The 18,140-nt window shown below is 43.0% G+C and overlaps 1 protein-coding gene across 5 annotated transcripts in view; it reads right to left on the bottom strand.

Moving 5' to 3' along the window:
• Positions 1-2,622: 2,622 nt before the first annotated feature.
• The window catches only part of sik3 (SIK family kinase 3), a 39,127-nt gene continuing 23,609 nt past the window's right edge, over positions 2,623-18,140 (bottom strand). For all 5 annotated transcript variants that reach the window (XM_041994527.1, XM_041994529.1, XM_041994526.1 and 2 more), the window contains 10 exons: positions 17,014-17,133; positions 16,486-16,544; positions 16,214-16,323; positions 15,495-15,664; positions 15,263-15,390; positions 13,847-14,616; positions 13,495-13,649; positions 6,854-6,983; positions 6,630-6,756; positions 2,623-5,850 (listed from right to left, as the gene is read on the bottom strand). In XM_041994527.1, the coding sequence (XP_041850461.1) occupies positions 6,635-6,756; positions 6,854-6,983; positions 13,495-13,649; positions 13,847-14,616; positions 15,263-15,390; positions 15,495-15,664; positions 16,214-16,323; positions 16,486-16,544; positions 17,014-17,133 (1,764 nt within the window). In that variant the 3' untranslated portion in view covers positions 2,623-5,850; positions 6,630-6,634. The remainder of the gene's footprint in view (positions 5,851-6,629; positions 6,757-6,853; positions 6,984-13,494; positions 13,650-13,846; positions 14,617-15,262; positions 15,391-15,494; positions 15,665-16,213; positions 16,324-16,485; positions 16,545-17,013; positions 17,134-18,140) is intronic.

An 18,140-nucleotide genomic window follows, 5' to 3' on the forward strand; every position in this document is an offset into this window, starting at 1 on the left:
CACTGCAGCTAAAAGCCACACAATAGAAACAAGCTCACAAGAAAAAGGTCTCCCTCTGTGTGGTCAGCTTATAATGAGACCTACAGAGGGCAAGCAGGACCCCATCTGCTCCAAGTGTTTTTGGTTTAGAGTTTCTGTGAAGAAACTCTCCCAAGATCCTCTTAAAATGATTGTATTATCTTTCTGAAACTTAACAATCTTTGGCACAATGACGAGAAGATTAAAAAAAGAGATTTTAACTGTAAACAGGGCTGCAATGTGTGTAGTAAACTGTAACGTGGGAGTGTGTAATGCACACTTTTTGTGCCATTAAAATGAAAACATTCACCTTTCTTTTTGTAATGGCACGAGTACAATCAGACGCAAGTTCCAGTCACACACACACACACACACAATCCCTGATCAGCTGTTCTAAACAAAAATTTAAACCTAGTTGTAAGCCAACCTAATAAAACAGAATTATTGGTTATGGCCCCAAAGCCTTGCTGCAGAAGATGAGTGTAAAACTCATTCATACTGATGGTTGTCCATCTCTCCATTCCCAGAGGTTTGCACCTTCTTTTTTGTGGTTGGTGTGGTTCTGGATTCCACAATTTAATTCTAGGCTCATATCCCGTTTCTCATCAAACCATCTCTCAACTTTGACTGACCCTCACCATGCCTTCATCATCACCTTGATGGATTACTACAATAGGGTCTTCTTTGGGATTTCCATCAAACCCCCTGGGCAGGGTACAGTATGTCCAGACCAGAACACATTTGTAAGACTTCTAAAAGCTCAACATATCACCCCCATGCTTATAAATCTTTACTGACACCTGGTCAAGTCTACAGCTACAACACAATAGCCTGGCCCCTCAGCACCTACCTGACCTCCTTCACCCATACATCATATACACCCTCCCATACTGTGCTCCTCAGTCTGCTTTCTGTCCCTCACAACAATCTCTGTACCTCTGGGGAAAGATGCTTCTTTTAAATACATATAAATATAAATAACCAATCAAGTTAAAAAATGTTTTTAGTGTAAACTGAGTTTTGTCTGGGTAAACCTCAGATGCCCATGTGCAAATAAATACAGAATGTGATGTACTTCTAGATGATGTTGACACGTTACCTCAGCCTCAGTGCAGTTCATGGCATTCATTATAATTCGTCTGAGTGCTGTAATGAATGATGCGTTACAGCATTAGAAAGAAGACTAAATGATCCTTTTTGAGTCAGAAGATCCTCAAGAGAAGAGACTATTTTTTTTTTTTACACAAATACCCTAAAGTCTTCTTAATAAGCTGTACTGAGCACTTAATAATTCAGTCATGAAAATGGATGGAAATTGGAGTTTAATAAATTACCAGTAAATCATATCAATGTCACTTTACAGTCTAAACACAAGCAGCCAAAACAGTAAAGCAGCAAGATGCTGTTTCTGATTAGAGCAAACCTTTGTCTGCATTTGTAATTAATCCATCAAAGCACCATGTTACTACATCTCTGTTAATGTGGACATAATGTCATTGTCAGCTGTGCGTGTTACGTTGACTTGATGCTGAGGGACAGATGCAGACCAGAAAGAAACTGAGCAAAACAGCTTTAAAAGGATGTGCGCGCTCTCGGATAATCCCAGTGTTGCAAGGTAACGCAAAATTTATTGGGATGGGAATGCAAAAAAAAAAATCCTGTGTCCTCTCGGGGGCTCCGTAGAAATCTTTTCTTTTAGTTAAATAACATTTTAAGGTATTATTCCTTTTATTTATTTTCACCTTTAAATAATCCTCTAAGGCAGAAAACATGTAAAGCATTCTTCCGTAACTGAGACCACTACTGACACTGCACTGTTATACAGATCATATCTTAAATAGATACAACCTTTTACGCTTTAGGTACCACTTCCACTCAAGCCAACACCATCCCCAAAAAGTAATGTACTTTTTTTCTTTTTCTTTTGATTGTTTTGTAACAGGCCTTTATTTTACAGTAGCTAGAAAGGACACATCAAGTATATATTGGGGTCAGAGAGAGGATGCGATCACATGTAGCAAAGGGCCCCAGACTGGGGATCGAACATGGACCGGCTGCTCCGAAAAGCTGCAGCCTCAGTAAATGAACTACACATTACCAAGTAAGCAGTGTAAAACAAAATGCTCAGAGTAGGGGTGTAAATCACAAGTTCAATCAGAATACAAAATTATGTTGATTAAATGGGAAAAAATTCAGTGTCTCAGCACCGTGTGAATAGTTCACCGAATCCGAATATTTTACTTTTTATGGGACTAAATGGATGTTTGCAACAAACATTCAAGGCTGGTGGTCACTGTCCAGGTTGTAGTCATCCATGGCGATAGCAGGTCAAATGAAAGTCTTATTTATATGCCATTTAATTAATCTTTGGCCTGAGTTAGTCAGGGGGACCTAAATTAAACAAAAGTTCAGTTGCTTTTCAGTCAGGACAAACCACGGATGTAGCCGAAGTTAGAAGAGCTTGTAGGAAGTACTGGATTGAGGGTCTGAACACAAGTCATAAATTAAGCAGTAATAGATTTTGTTCCACTAAATGAAACTAATGAAAGCGAGAACACAATGGATTTCTGAAGTGTCTGTAGCAAAAATACACACAAGTCAAGCTTTTTAAATTATTTCTTTATTTATATATATTTATTTATTCATCTCAGTTTGGTTGATATTTTTAATCGTTGTTGTTGCACTTTAGTATTTTTGTAGTCAACAGAACTTAACATAAAAAAACAACAACAAATAGACTTAAAAAATGAACTGATAAAAAAAAAAAAGGAATCTAAAAACAGGGGAGGTGGAGCAGAGAGCTGGCTTGCTGGGATGGAGCAAAAAGGAAGTCAGGGATGGAAGAGTTAGGGCAGAAAGACGGGGAAGGGTGGTGTCATGATCGGTCTGATCAGGCTCAATTTGTGTGTGAAGTATTCGCTCCACTACTTTCTGAATTTGTGCAGTGCTTTCCATTCCCTTGGAACTGTCCCTTTTTCTATAAATCCCCTTTGGCCGTTCACAATAGACATGAGGAGCCTAAGGTTGTCAGACCTTTTTATTTATCTTGCCACGGGATGAGAAACATGCCGATGCCTTCCATTCCAGTCATTTCCCTCCTTGTCCTCAGCAGCATCAATCTTTTCTTTTCCAAATCTATTTTGGCTTGGTGTAAACAATGAAAAAGCAAAGTGGAAAGATCTGGAACAGAAAAGAAGCAGAGCCAAGAGGAACACTGATTTGTAAAGTATAGTTTCTTAAAACAAAGCAAAACTCAGCGTTTATGCCCATATGTCCTCTATTCTTAGAGTAAACATCAGCTGCATGGAGTCTAAATAGGGGTGAAAGTTGGTAATGAAGGAAGTGCCATGCTGGAAATGGAAAGCACCAGCGCAGCACGACACCATCTACAGCTTTCAGGCGTAAATAGCGTACAGTACGCAGACAGTGCAGCCAGGTATTCGTCCATCTGGCCTGTACAAACATTATTTTTGCACAACAGTCTTTTCATGGCCAAATATTGGAGGAAAGACAGAACTCAAACATTAAATGCTTAAAAAAATAAAACAAAAAAGGAGATTCAGTCCTCTGCTGTGGTCCCCGGCGTGCAGCAGCCTCCATCTGGCTGCCCTTCAGCAGAGCCACAGACCCGGGAGACATGTTTAAGGTGTGCACGCCCTTCCCTGCTCTGAACGCAACCTTGTATTCCTTTGTTGGTGAAGAATTTTAATAATTCATTCTTATGGTCACCCCCTGAAATGTTTCCCTTTAAAGTTTGGAGGTTTGTGCAGGTGTATCCAACGACGACAAGAGCCATTAACAGTTCGTGAAATGCAGCCCTCACCTCCTCCCATCTTCCTCTTAAGATTCAGAGTCCGACAAAAAGCAAAATGGGGGGAAAAAAAGAAGGTATGAATAATAAAAATCAAAAGGAAAAAGGGGCGATTGTAGCAGTAGTTTCCTCCATGATTGCCATAGTAGCAAAGTTAGCTGGGAAGGAGGGGGGGCGTGTCCGTAAGGCGCCATCTGACCAGAAGCCGATGCAGAAAAGGATGATGGGAGGATCACAGCAGACAGAGAAAAGGAGAAACTGAGGTGGATTTGTCCATCTCCACGCTTGTGATGTTTGAATGATATGTCAGCTATTTTACAAGTTATTCCCTTATTTTTATGTCTGTGTTTTTTTTCCTTTTTATTTATTAATTGTCAAGTCTCTGTAGCACCCGATCCAACCCAGACAAAGCCCAAAGCCTGACCCTGTATAGCTGGCCACATCTACCCCGTTAACATAAAAACAGGCCCAACATCAACAAGAATGACACTCACAACATCGATTGAAATGATACTTTAAAAAGCAACACAAAATAATTACTCTCTTCTTATTCAAGTGTCTCAATATAATAACATTAAAATAATAAGAACAGAAGAGCGCAGTCTCTCTTCTCTCTGTCCTCTTTTGGCTAGAAATCTCAAGATTCATAAAGCAAAAGAACAATGAAAAAACATTTTAAAGACATCCGAAAATACAAACAATAAACAATACCAATAAAAAAATCCTCAACATCTAAAAAGAAAAAATAAAAAAAAAAAAAAAAAAGAAAGAAAGAAAAAAAAGTAAAAGCTTTCTATACATGGCATCACTGTACAAGGATAGAAGGAAATGTCTGGTAAAACTACCCACAATGCAATACAACATCACTGACATGGAGAGGAGGATGGAGAACATTGAGTGTGGAATTACGGGGTTGGAGGCGATGGGGAGGGCGGGATAGAAAAGCGGGTTAACCGTATGAACGAGAGCAGGGAACTGCGAGGAAACCGACAGGATAGCTTGAACCCAAAGTGCAGATTTACTTTAGTAATCAAAAGAGCGTTGTTGTCCTCCTTGCAAAACACATCTGATTTCCTTTAATAATAATAATATTCATTATAATAAAACTTCTTTTACAGAAAACAGTAATAAGAGTAACCATACAGACCATAATGCCTACACTGACATTAACTGTAAAAATGAATAAACTTTTGAAAAGAATAAAAAGAATGACAGAACAGAAAAAACAAAACAAAAAAAAGGAAGCTGGTTTGTCCTGTGCGATGTCACTGAGCTCCACCTTTGGATAGAGCAATTTTGGAGTCTGACCCGAAGCACCAACCGCTGCTGAGACTTCATCCTGCTCTGGAAGCATCTGCTTCAAGGACAGCAGGCTGAACTTCATATACACCACCTGTCCCTAATCTCACCCTTTTGTTTGAATTACGCACACGTGTAAACACACTCACACAGACACACTCGAGCCAAAATGTAAATACTTTGGGTTTGCGGCAGCAGTGTGTCTATGTGTTGTTGGACTCCAGGTTCTTGAAAGCATTACTGTATCAATGGTTCGGCCAGTGAGGCACAGAATGAACGTATGCCAACAGTTAGGGGTGGAAAAGGAAGGTTTTGGACAGGGCTGCGGGTGGATGTGATGTGGGTCAGGTTTGCCAAAGAGGGAGAGGATGGGAGATGGGGGAGGTCGAGTCGAAAGAGGGAGGAGTGGAGCCCCAATCTACCCAGGATGGGAGCTGAGAAGAGGAGACAACCTGCAGCAAAGAATGCTGGATGTCTGTGCAGAAAATGCTGGCACTTTAACCTTTGAACCACCCCCCCCCAAAAAAACCCAAGAAAGTCTACACCCACCCACACTCCCCCTCTCTCACGCTGCCCTCTGAGGGACAGATGGAGACAGACAGATGGACATAGAGCGCCCCTGCTCGGGCAGACGAAGGTGGTTTGGCGTGATGCTGCTTAACTCAAGTCAACATAACTCAGGGTGGCTGATATGGACCGAAGCACACAGGATTCATCCCTTCCTACAGGAAGACAAGGGGAGAGAAGAGATGATCAATATCTGGCTTCAACGATTACACTTAAAACTGGAGGAAAAATGTCCCTCTACATGCTTTTGTCCTTTTGTCTTGTGCTGCAGAGGTGTTTTTAAAAGTTTTCGCTGCTCGGTGTAGTGACGGCTGACAAGTTGGATCGCTAACGTTCCATTAATTTCCTCTCTTCCAACAACAATTTTCCAATTTTTATCAAATAATCACCAAGATTAGTGCATGAGAAACTGACAAAAAAAAAAAAAAGATGAGCCATGTCAGCACTGACAAGTCAGTCAGTGAAGTCTGGCTGAAGCGGAATAAAGTGCTGCTTTTATGTCAAGGCTATGACAAAGGTTTCATACATCTGTGGTCAATTCAAAAACAGCACGATGGAGGGCTGAAATACTTTATAATTGTTCAGATTTTTTCTTTTTTGCTTAACTTAACTAAAGCATATGTCATTATTTCCTTACCAACATCAGCCCAGAATTTTACACTTTGCACATCCCTAGTTTGAACAACCCCATCAGGGAGCATCCAGTAACAGCACACCCGAGTTATTCGAGACTCAGAACTGACATACACTCCTTCAGTGTTGAGCCTGTAGATGTTGGCTATCATCAAAAATATTTCGGTTTGAGATAGACAAAGAAGTACAGATAACACAGGTCCTAAATATGAAGAATTCTTTCATTTTTAGGTTTGATTGTAAACTCTACTGCACAAAAAAGTAAAAAATTTCCAAGAAACTTCTGTGTGTGAGTGTGTACCTGTGCTAGACCCCAGCCTGCTCCATGCTGTACTGCAGATCAGGGGGTTTGTAGCTGAGGAGCATATCACTGGTGCAGGATGAGGGGTAGCAGGCTGCAGCATGGAGCTCCCCTTCAACATCGCACACTGCATGACAAACATCTTTTATTGGATGACAAGATAAAAAAAAAAAAAAGGAAAAGGAAAGTGTGCACACTGTGGTGTTTGCACGCCTCATACCAACCTGAATCTTCTCGCTGGTGCAGCTGCTGGCTTCCAGTCAGCGAAGTCTGGCTGAGAATGTCTGACATGCGAGCAGAGCTTAGTGCCTTTCCAGCTAGGAGGCTCATCCCAGACATGGGGTCTGCCTGATCCTGAGCAGGAAGATGGAAAAGCAGCTTTAGATACATGGGAGTAGTTAATGGACATTTGATTAGTAACTTTCAAGCCATAAAACAAAGTCTTTGTTATATCCCATCTCCACCAAGGAGACCAGCTCGGGACGGGGTGGTTTGGATTACTATTGCGTTTCCACAGCTAACCATACCCTTACCTAGTAGGCAGGGTATAAGAAAGAGCTCGATATGTGCGTCAGCTACATAGTAGCATGGCGTCATAGCGCCACAATGTCTTTCTCAAATCTTAAAGAATAATGTGACAAAGAAACAAAGGAAAAGAATGGTGGACATCCAGCAGTTTGTATCCTTTCTTCTTCACATGCAGCTTTAAAGGTACAGTGCGTAAGAAGTACTGACATCTAGTAGTAAAGATGGGCATAAAAAATTACTTCAGATGCCAAGCACAGTTGGGAATAGATGGTGGCCCTCAGTGGCCAAAATTCTCCCAGATATAAACATCTTTTCATTTTCAAGTAGATTCAGTGGCCTCAGTTGCAGATAAGATCCTTTATTGATCCCACAGTGGGGAAATTTCACTGTTACAGCAGCTCAAACACAAAGTAAAAGAGATAAATAGACAAAATAAAAAACACAAATAGTAGTAAATAGTAAATATTAATAACAGAAAAAGAAAGAAACAGTGTTTATATTCACACCCTCACCCAGCTTGATGTGCAGTGGTGAGGTGTTATTACAGAGGTGAATATGGACACATGGAAGATATGAATTAATCATATAAGAGTAGAATGAAAAAACAGACCATAAAGTGCATAGCTAGGACATCAGTAAACATCAGCCCTACTGAGATATGACAATGTTTGTTGCAATAACAGAATTATAGTGCAGCATTAAACACTCTGACGTGTTTGGTATGAAGAACTGTGGAAGCGCTCCGTCCTACACCTTGGATGTGATTCTGTTACTGAAGGAGCTGCTTAAGGCCCCCACAGTCTGATGCAGAGGGTGGGAGGCCAGAGCCTTCCTCTCCCCCATCACCTCGATGGGGTCCAGGGGGCTGCCGCACACTCATTTTATTAGTCTGTTGAGCCTGTTCTTGTCCCTCACAGAACACCCCCCTCCCCACCATAGACTGCTCTGACACACAGAGTTGTTTCTCCATTCTAAAAACACCATATGCCTCCTTTCCACCAATGAGTGCGGGTCAGAACGGTTAGGGTGTGGATATGGTTTGTGGATATGGATATGAGAGGCGGCTTGTTAGCCGGACAGCAATAGATGCCTCAGCTACGTAATAGTATGACAACAACGCGGTGCAACGCTTTCCGTAAGGAACAACCAAAACAGAGGAGGAGAATGGTGGTCATCCAACAGTTTGTGTTCTTTCTTCTTGGAAGTGCTTTGTAAAGTCGGTGGAAACGGGGCTATAGTGACCACTGTGGATTGCACAATTATGCCGGCTGCCATGGATGTGGACCCAGAGGAAGTTGATATAAACAATGCATCAGCGAAATAAGTTGTTTCCCTCCATGCTCTACTCTGCCCACTGTTCTCTGTCTATTTAAACTCCTTCCATTTGATAAGTTAAAACCAAGCTGGTCTTGGGGAGGGTGAAGCTCGGAAATTTTATTATTTAGTAAATTTCTGACTAGTTTTTTTTTTTTAAATTCTCCTTTTGTGCGAAAAACATGCTCACACAATTTCCTTAACAGTTTTGTTTAGATCTAGTTATCATCCATGTATCTGAATGAGTTACTTGGTGTTGCAGTGGATTCATCCGTTATTAAGGAAAACACAGGACTTTTAGCACAGCTTTGTTAATATCTTTCACCAGTGTTCCTGTAAATTCTTTGTGCATTTCTGGTAGAACTTTTTCTTTCTGTAGCTATCATACCTTGGTGTTTCTAGAAGGATACCCCATATCTTTCATTAATTTAAACAGATGAGGAAAAATTTGCATTAGCCAATTCATTTAGTACTGAAACCGGAAAAAAAAAAATGAACTCAGGACCACGGATTCTTAAATCATGGGCATGGATTACTGATCCATCAACAACCCAGTAGGCTTGGTTACAATTCAATAATTAATCTCAACATTAAAATACAAGCAAATTAAAGGATAATTGCCCATAAATATGTGCTAAACTAACAGGTGGCCACAAGTTAATGAAGTCGTTCCACATGTCAGTAATCCGTGGCCACAACTTAAAAATGTGTGCCGACGGGATAACATCTTTTTTTCCCCCCAGTCAATGTCCTCTGACTGCATCCATATTTTTGTGCTATAAAGTTATAAAGTTTGTTGCAAATATTTTATAAGCATTTTGATTCATTTACTCATTTATTATTCATTTACTCATTTAAGCATTCTTATTCATTTATTCATTTACATTTTATCCTTAGATTTTAGTAACATGCATTAGGCTTTGCTTTTAATAGAACTACAGCTTAATTGTCATCATTGCTTTGCAGGTTACAGATAGTGTATTCACATAAACTCATATAAGGTTACTGAGTTCAATACTGAGAAGACAGCTGAGAATTAGCGGCCTTGACAATGTTCTGGATGGCCACTAGGGAGTAAATCGTAAATATTTTTGTATCTCTTTGCTTATCTATTCACTCCTAGCAGAACGGAATTTCCCAGTAACTCAGAAATCATTAAAAAGTACAGCCTTTTGTGTAAAATGGTGGGAACAGGTAGAAGGAGGTCAGCACAGAGAGGCAGACAGATAACAGGGCAGAGCGAAGCATCTTTTTCCTTTCAGCTCTGACGCACCTCAGACGTACCCCAAAAGGAGGACCTGGAGGAATCAAATTCCCGGAAGAAGGAAGGACCACCTTGCAAAATACACATTCACATGAATGCTCACCACATGCACGCACATAGCCACAATGCATTGTATCACTATAAATGAGGAGGATAATTTAGGTAGGCGGGTCTTTTTGGCACGGAACACAGCCCATTCAGACTCAATGTCCCCCGCCTCACCCGGGACTTGGTTGAAGCTCTGCCGGAGATGGGAGTTGAAACTCCTTCTGACAGGGGACTCTGCCAGACGTTCCCAGCAGACCCTCACAACACGCTTGGGCCTGCCAGGCCTGACCGGCATCCTCCCCCACCATCTGAGCCAACTCACCACCAGGTGGTGATCAGTTGACAGCTCCGCCCCTCTCTTCACCCGAGTGTCCAGGACATGCGGCCGCAAGTCCGACGACACGACTACAAAGTCGATCATCGAACTGCGGCCTAGAGTGTCCTGGTGCCAAGTGCACATGTGGACACTCTTATGTCTGAACAAGGTGTTCGTTATGGACAATCCATGACGAGCACAGAAGTCCAACAACAAAACACCACTCGGATTCAGATCAGGGGGGCCGTTCCTCCCAATCACGCCCCTCCAGGTCTCGCTGTCATTGCCCACGTGAGCATTGAAGTCCCCCAGCAGAACGAGGGAGTCCCCAGAAGGAGTGCTCTCCAACACCCCCCCCCAAGGACTCCAAAAAGGGTGGGTACTCTGAACTGCTATTTGGTGCATAGGCACAAACAACAGTCAGGACCCGTCCCCCCACCCGAAGGCGGAGGGAGGCTACCCTTTCGTCCACCGGGGTAAACCCCAACGTACAGGCGCCAAGTTGGGGGGCAATGAGCAGGCCTACACCTGCTCGGCGCCTCTCACCGGGAGCAACTCCAGAATGGAAGAGGGTCCAGCCCCTCTCGAGGGCAGTTGTTCCAGAGCCCAAGCTATGCGTCGAGGTGAGTCCAACTATATCTAGCCGGAACCGCTCAACCTCGCGCACCAGCTCAGGCTCCTTACCCGCCAGAGAGGTGACATTCCACGTCCCTAGAGCTAGCTTTTGCAGCCGAGGATCAGACCGCCAGGGTCCCCGCCTCTGGCAGCCGCCCAGCTCACAATGCACCCGACCCCTATGGCCCCTCCCGTAGGTGGTGAGCCCACGGGAGGAGAGGCCCATGTCTCCCTTTCGGGCTGAGCCCGACCGGGCCCCATGGGCAAAGGCCCGGCCACCAGGCGCTCGCCTCCGTGCCCCACCTCCAGGCCTGGCTCCAGAGGGGGGCCCCGGTGACCCACGTCCGGGCAAGGGAAACCTTGGTCCTTGTTTTTTCATCATCATAAGGGTTTTGTGAGCCACACTTAGTCTGGTCCCTCCCCTAGACACCTGTTTGCCATGGGTGACCCTACCAGGGGCATACGCCCCCGACAACATAGCTGCTAGGATCGTCAGGACACACAAACTCCTCCACCACGATAAGGTGGTGGCTTCCGGGCACGTCCCACCGGAAGGAGGCCCCGGGGCAGACCCAGGACACGCTGGACAGACTACATCTCTCGGCTGGCCTGGGAACGCCTCGGGATCCCTTCGGATGAGCTGGTGAATGTGGCCGGGGAGAGGGAAGTCTGGGTTTCCCTGCTTAGGCAGCTGCCCCCGCGACCCGACTCCGGATAAGCGGAAGAGAATGGATGGATGGATGGATGGATGGATGGATGGGTCTTTTTGGCTGAACCGAAGGGTCCCGACACTTTGTGTATTAGTGATCAGAAGCTAAGCTAACAGGCCTCCTTCTCGAGAAGATATGTATTGTTTTCTTATTACTGGCTTAACAAAGAATTGTCAATTCTACTCAAACTCTGGTGTTTTTGCCTTCTTTTAAAAATGTGGATTTTTGAACACTCTTCCTTCTGATGATTGATTTACAGGTGGTGAACAAATCTTTTAAAGCCAACAAAGAATATTTTGAAACTTCAAGTTCTAAGAAGCCTGTTAATTTCCTCTTCACACTGCGAACGCGCCTCTTAAACACCCGTTTTCTTTACAGCTGCTGTTAGGGTGTAACGGTACATGTATCCATATTTGGATTTTTCGCCACGGACCATTCGGTTCGCAACAGAGGTGTAACAACGGTTTTAAAGAGAAACCAGAACTTAAAGACCCTCTTCCACTGTTAAAATCTCGTTCCCAGTGAAGGATGTAAATGGACAAAGATAAGTGGATAAGACCAAAGCAGTCTGCTGGTCTTGAGTCGAGCTGTGTTCAAGATCCACTCTCCCGATAGCCCCGCCCCCTCCACATGTGGATGAAAGCACACTCTGAAAAGTCGTTCTGAATGAACTGTGCTCGAACCACCAAATCACTATGAAAAAGTTGACAGCATTTTTTCCCCCCTACGGCGCTTACGTTAATTATTTTTTAAAGAGCCATGAAAAGAGACTTTCTTATATTTACATTTTCTGACAACTTTTGTCTTTAACAATAACAAATACTGTAAATAAAACAGGTAAAGTGGTTGAAGGGTTTTTACTTTGAATACAGACTTTATCTGAAAATGTGTGATCATTCAAACTTACTTGGAGGGGTGGGGGGCATATCACTATTTAGGCCATATTGTTATATATTTAAGAATCTTCTATTGGAGAATTTACTGCAATTTTCTTTTTCTTTTTGTTTTAATTTTAAACGTAATTAAACATGTTCCTGTTTTTACCAAAGTTAGGCAGTTTTATGTTTTGCACTTGTTTCTGTACTGTACAGAAAAAGAACCGAACCGTGACCTTAAAACCGTGATGTTGGCGTACAGTTACATCCCTAGCTGCTGTGTTATAAACATCATTAACTGAAGAAGCAGATTTGATGGGAAAAGGCATAACCCCCCGCATTAAATCCTGTTATGTTCAAGCCACAGATATATTCTGAGTAAATTAGCCTGAAACTTTTATTTAGGGTGCTTGGTTTCAACCGGCACTACCTGAGGATCTGGAGGATTTGGATCATTACCAACATCACTGACTTCTTCTGGTGTTATTCCCTTCAGATGTATTGTTAGATTTAGATTTAACCAGCAGTCTGTGAATGGATCATTTTACCGGCAGGAAATCCAGCTGCTATGTTTGGTTTACCAGCGGGAGTGACAGTGCGACTTGAGAGGGAGCTCTTCCTTTTTCTTTCAGTTTCATGGCTCCGATGCAAACCTTTATAGCACATTCATATTCCTTCATACCTTCATATTACAGACCACTGTAATTGTTTGAGGGAATTTTCTGCATAACAAGGGCTAGGTTTACGGGAATCGATTTTATTATGTGCAATTTCTGCAGTGAATTTCAGGCCCTGGTACTGTATATGGCTTTTCTTAAACTCATTGATTTTGTAACCTGCTGCACCTTTTAAAAAAAACCAAAAGAAATTTGTATATTTAATAATGGAGCTTTTCCCACTTTGTTTTCATTGTCGAGTCGCTCAGGAGGTGATAATTCTCTTGACCAATCAATAGCTTTCAGTGTGCCAAGCTCCACCCTCTAGGGTCAGATCAGTAAGATTGGGACCACAACCCAAGTGTCCCAAAAAAAATAGGATGGCTTGGATTTTTGTCACCCTTCTCAGATTTTGACTGTGGAAAAAAAAGATGCAAGCTGTCCTGTCCCGAGCTGGAAACCATGATATAAACAGGGCTGTATTTGATCAATTTAAAATCAAATACACTATCAGAATCTAATCTAGGCTAGCCACTCACATAAGCATCATCGCAGGTCTGGATGGTGTGGTGACGCTGTAGCTGTCCTCTAGACCTGTAGGTGTCACCCTGGGAACCTCGTGGATAGCCAACACCATTATGATCAGGCACTTCCATGGCCTGTCCTTGGGGCCGGCACTCCACATGGTCTGATTCTGAAAGAAAAAGAAAAAAACTTACATGTGCATGTTACAGAGAAATAAGTAAGAAAAGGGACTGAATATAATCTTAAGGTCTATATTCTTGTTGCAGGCAGCAACACAAATGTAAAAATAAACATTCTTGTCAAGAGAGAAACTGGACTGTGAATCATTGCAGCAAGATTTAAAATAGCCATGCAAACAGGTCTCACCTCGAGAAGCTTGAGCACTCCTTATGTAACCACCGTGCCTGTGTGTAGGGGAGCTGTAGGGTGGGGTTCCTCCTCGGGGAGGGCCGAGGAGCTCATGTCCTTCCCCTGCCTTGGCCAGCAGACCCTCATGCGGGTGGTGGTATCCAGCTGGCACCTCGTCCTCCTCCATGCTCTCTGAGTGAGGTAAGGTGGGACATGGCACCTGAGGCGTGTGATGTTGTGGCTGAACCTCTGGAGGTCTTATCTGGAGGAGGTGGTGGTAGTGTTGCCCCCCAGAGGCGCCCTGAGCTGCAGCTGGCTCCAGGCTGTCTCCTTGGCTCAGCTGACGGAGAAGCAGCATATCTCCAAACTCTTGTGGCGCGCCGCTGGGTGGTGTTGGGGGTGCTGGGCATGGCCGGGGACTCTGTCTTTTCAGCAGGGCAGCCAGGTCTTGAGGGGGTAGTCTGGGGTCTGCGTGGCCTGTTAAAGAATGACGGGGAGACAGGAGGCCCTGCAGGGTTGGGGTGACGTGCTGCTGTGGGGGGCGGTAGTCCAAAGGAGTTGGGGAAAGCAGGGCCTGCTGTAATGTGGAGGGGGCCCCGTAGCTGCTGGTCCCCACTGCCCCACTCTGGTACCCCTCTAGCCCAGGGACTTTAAGGGAGGTTCCCTGCAGGTAGGGGCTGTAGGAGCCGACCACTCCAGATGCACCCCGGGAGGTGGCGTCGCTAGAGAAGAGGTGGGGATTGAACTGTGCCTGGTCATAGGCAGATGTGAATCGGCCAAGGCTGCGACTGAAGAGGAGGGGAGTAGAAGACAGTTAGCTACTAATTACAACCTCAACTGCAAAACTTCATGTATATCTCAGTCTAAAAGGCCAACACACAAGCTAACAAACACTCCGAGTCTGTCCAGGGTTCAAGTTAGAGACACAAAACACAAACGATTGTTACAAACTCTCAGTGAAGGCAATCCTGGCTACAAGGGAACGTTTATGGGATGATGACGGGGTTACAAGGTTCACAAGATCTCCTACTCCAGATGCTGGAACACTCATATCGAAAACACTCACCCTCATACACTGAGGTGGGGAATTTGATGATTCATTCTCAGCAAAGACGACAAGATTTATCTTAAGTTTCAACATTTGTAACAAACAATATTCACATCAATTTTAAAAAAAAAAACATGTGTGGCCTAAATTATCGATGTTGGAAGTTTCAAAGTGCAAGTTTAAGAAAAAGCAGTGAATTATAAAAAAAGGAAAACATATATATGCAATGATGACCAGAAAACAATTTAATGACAGACTGATGTAGCCATTAAGTTAAAAAAAAGAGAAAAATCAAACTGTAAGGCAGAGAGAAGACACAGAAATGGTCGATTGGTTATGTAGGGGACCACCAGAGGGCATGATGATGAGCTGGCGTAGAGGGTCACCTGTGTGTCTCGGCATTGTCTGCACTGAGCTGCTTGCCGAGGACTCGGTGTCCCCCTGGTGTAGACAAAAAGCTACCCTGTCTCTGTGCCCCACCTCCCAGCTCCACTTCCTGAACCTGGATGGTCACCTGAACAGTCAACATGGAAAGAAGGACATGACTTGGTTTTAATAAAAACCTCTGTAACCATTGGTAGAGGAAAAAAATTGAAATGATGAAATCCTTGTGGTCACCTGCTGCTGTTGAGGTACAACCTGTCCCAGTGGGACAGCAGGGCGAGCAGATGCAGCCTGCTGATTGGTTGGCAGAGAAACTCGAGGCATGCCTGTGGGAGGTGGGCTCCCACTCTGTCCCTGGTACATCGCTGGGGCACCATGCTGGTACTGCACTGATGACTGACCCCCTAAGAGATAAAAGGAAAACTCTTTAACTCATCAAAATTCTCCAACCAATTAAACCATTTCAGTTCAGTTTCTAATGATCAAGTTTAATCAGAACAAATGCAAAACTTTGCATCAAGTTGTTTAATTTGTTTTACCTTTACAGTGTCTTACTGAAAAACAGTTTCCCAATGTGTTTTTCTTGAAAAATAACATTAATGCAATCAGCATACGGTTTATCTTCTTGTGCATTATTAAAAACCAAATAGAATCTACAAGCAACAGTGTTTGTGTACAGATATGAAAAACAATAATAATCAAATAATGTAATCAATCACTTTTAAACCCTTGATGCATACCCAACACATCTTAATCCAAATTTTAATTAATTTTAAAAACAAACAATGTAATTACTTAAAGGGTAATTACTCATAAATACATGTACAGCTAAAATGTAAGTGGATGGTTAAAGCGAAGCTGTGAAATGATCAATTAGCTGCGTTTTTGCCAAGTCACTACACCCACACCAATTTCAACATATGAAGCAATAAAGCACTGGAGCTGTTACTAACCGTGCCCTTGCATTATGCTTGCAGAGCCAGGCGGAGGACTCTGATTGGGCTGTCTGAAGAGGTGGTTGCTGGGATGTGTTGGCGGAGGGCTGGAGGGCTGGATACGCAACCTGACGGAGGACGGGCCCAGAGTAGGAGAGGAGAAGAGAGAAATGTTAATGATGTAACACATCGGTTGATATTGCTGCAGCACAGTCTCAGGTTCGCTGTTTACTGCTCAGTAGCTGATGAGTAATGTGTGTGTTTTATGATTTTTTTTCTCCCTTTTTCACCTCTGGAGCTGGTGGGTTAAGTGACTGGGCTGGCTCTCTCCATGGCCTAAAGACAGACCCTGCCAATACAGAGAAATCAAATTTAACTCAAAGCACATATATTACATAATGAGATAATCCCTCCCCTACTGAACAAAGCGGCTTTATTTACAAAGAACAGAGACACTAATATTATTTCAGCATCTATACGGCATTAACTAACATACTCTACATAAATACAATATGATGCAAACTTTCACACATCTCTGCATCAACACAAGTCAGTAATGTTTTAAGACATTAAGAGTAAATATGTACCCGGTACTACAATAATAGGAGCTTCTTTAGAATCAAAACCCCAGGAACCAGCATTTAATCCAAAGACTGATGATTTACCCCTGCAGAATTTAATATAATGCACTCAGAAGCATTGGGGTCTTATGATGTAATGCAGCTCACCACAGTTGAGCAGTTCTTTGGTTTTTCTGCTGCAACCTGGTACACCTTTTCTCGACAACTTTATGCAAGCTAAGCGTCAGCTTCAAATACCTGGATTTGCTGGTGGAGGATTTGTTGCTCTTGCTGGTACAGGATATGCTGCTGCTGAGTTTGTTCCAGGAAGCGCTCGTCCTGCTGGGCAGCGTACATTTTCTGGAGCTGCTCGCACTCCTATTTCCAACACAGACATGTGCCCCGAATATTTAATATGCAAGAAAACAAGGAGAGCGATTACACTTAAAGAGAGTTGAGCTGCGTGTGCGAGCTAGCTGACCATTTACCCATAGCAGGGAAACCAGTATCAGTAGCACAAGTGAACTCATTCAATTAGGCTAATGTTTGGGCTAAAGATACTTACTACACTTCAGAAAACTGTGTTCAAAGTACAAAAGCACAAATTTTCAGTGTTTCTGCATGAAAATAACAGCTTGAATGTCCAGCTGCAGCATTAATTCCTAATACTCCTCGAATCTTTTATTGCTGCACAAACTTTGTTTTTGTCTTTGAGTAAAACTTTTGGTTAGAGAGCAGCAGAACACATGCCTCTTTAAACGTATTAACCTTTGTGACATCTAACTAATGATAATCCCCCAGCACGTCATAGCACAGCCAAGATGTAGCACCTGCTGCAAACATAATGTTTATCCTTCTCTCCACAAATACTGCCTAGTAGGTGAGGTAATCTCATTACAAGGTCACGAAAGATGATATAATGTCCCAAGAAGCAGCTTGTTGTTTTCACACGCCAGTCTGGTCTTTATCTTAACAAATATGATGTGTTGTGTGTCAACATTGCAGTTAAGTTTAAGTTGGATGATTTCAAGGAAAGGATTTATGTTTAGGAAATTGTTTCCTAAACATGGGGCATGGCTTGGCAACTGAATACATTTGTATTCTCTGAAAATGATCTTTTGGTGCTTTTCCATCAGTTTTTTTTCTCTAACTTGGCTGTACGTAGCAACATTTATGTATAACATTTTAGAGCTTTAAACTTGTGGTTTTACATTATTAAACAGATGTGACCTGCAGCAGAAGAGTCTATCTATTAAAACGTAACGTAAACATTTTTCCCTACATTTAGATGTAACGATCAGCTGCACAATCTGAACCAAATGAACACAAGGAACTAACTTTTTTGTATCACTTCATATCGGTTTTGTTTTACACAATGCTCCGTG

The sequence above is a fragment of the Melanotaenia boesemani genome, chromosome 9 (assembly GCF_017639745.1).
Source record: "Melanotaenia boesemani isolate fMelBoe1 chromosome 9, fMelBoe1.pri, whole genome shotgun sequence".
Classification (NCBI taxonomy): Eukaryota; Metazoa; Chordata; class Actinopteri; order Atheriniformes; family Melanotaeniidae; genus Melanotaenia; species Melanotaenia boesemani.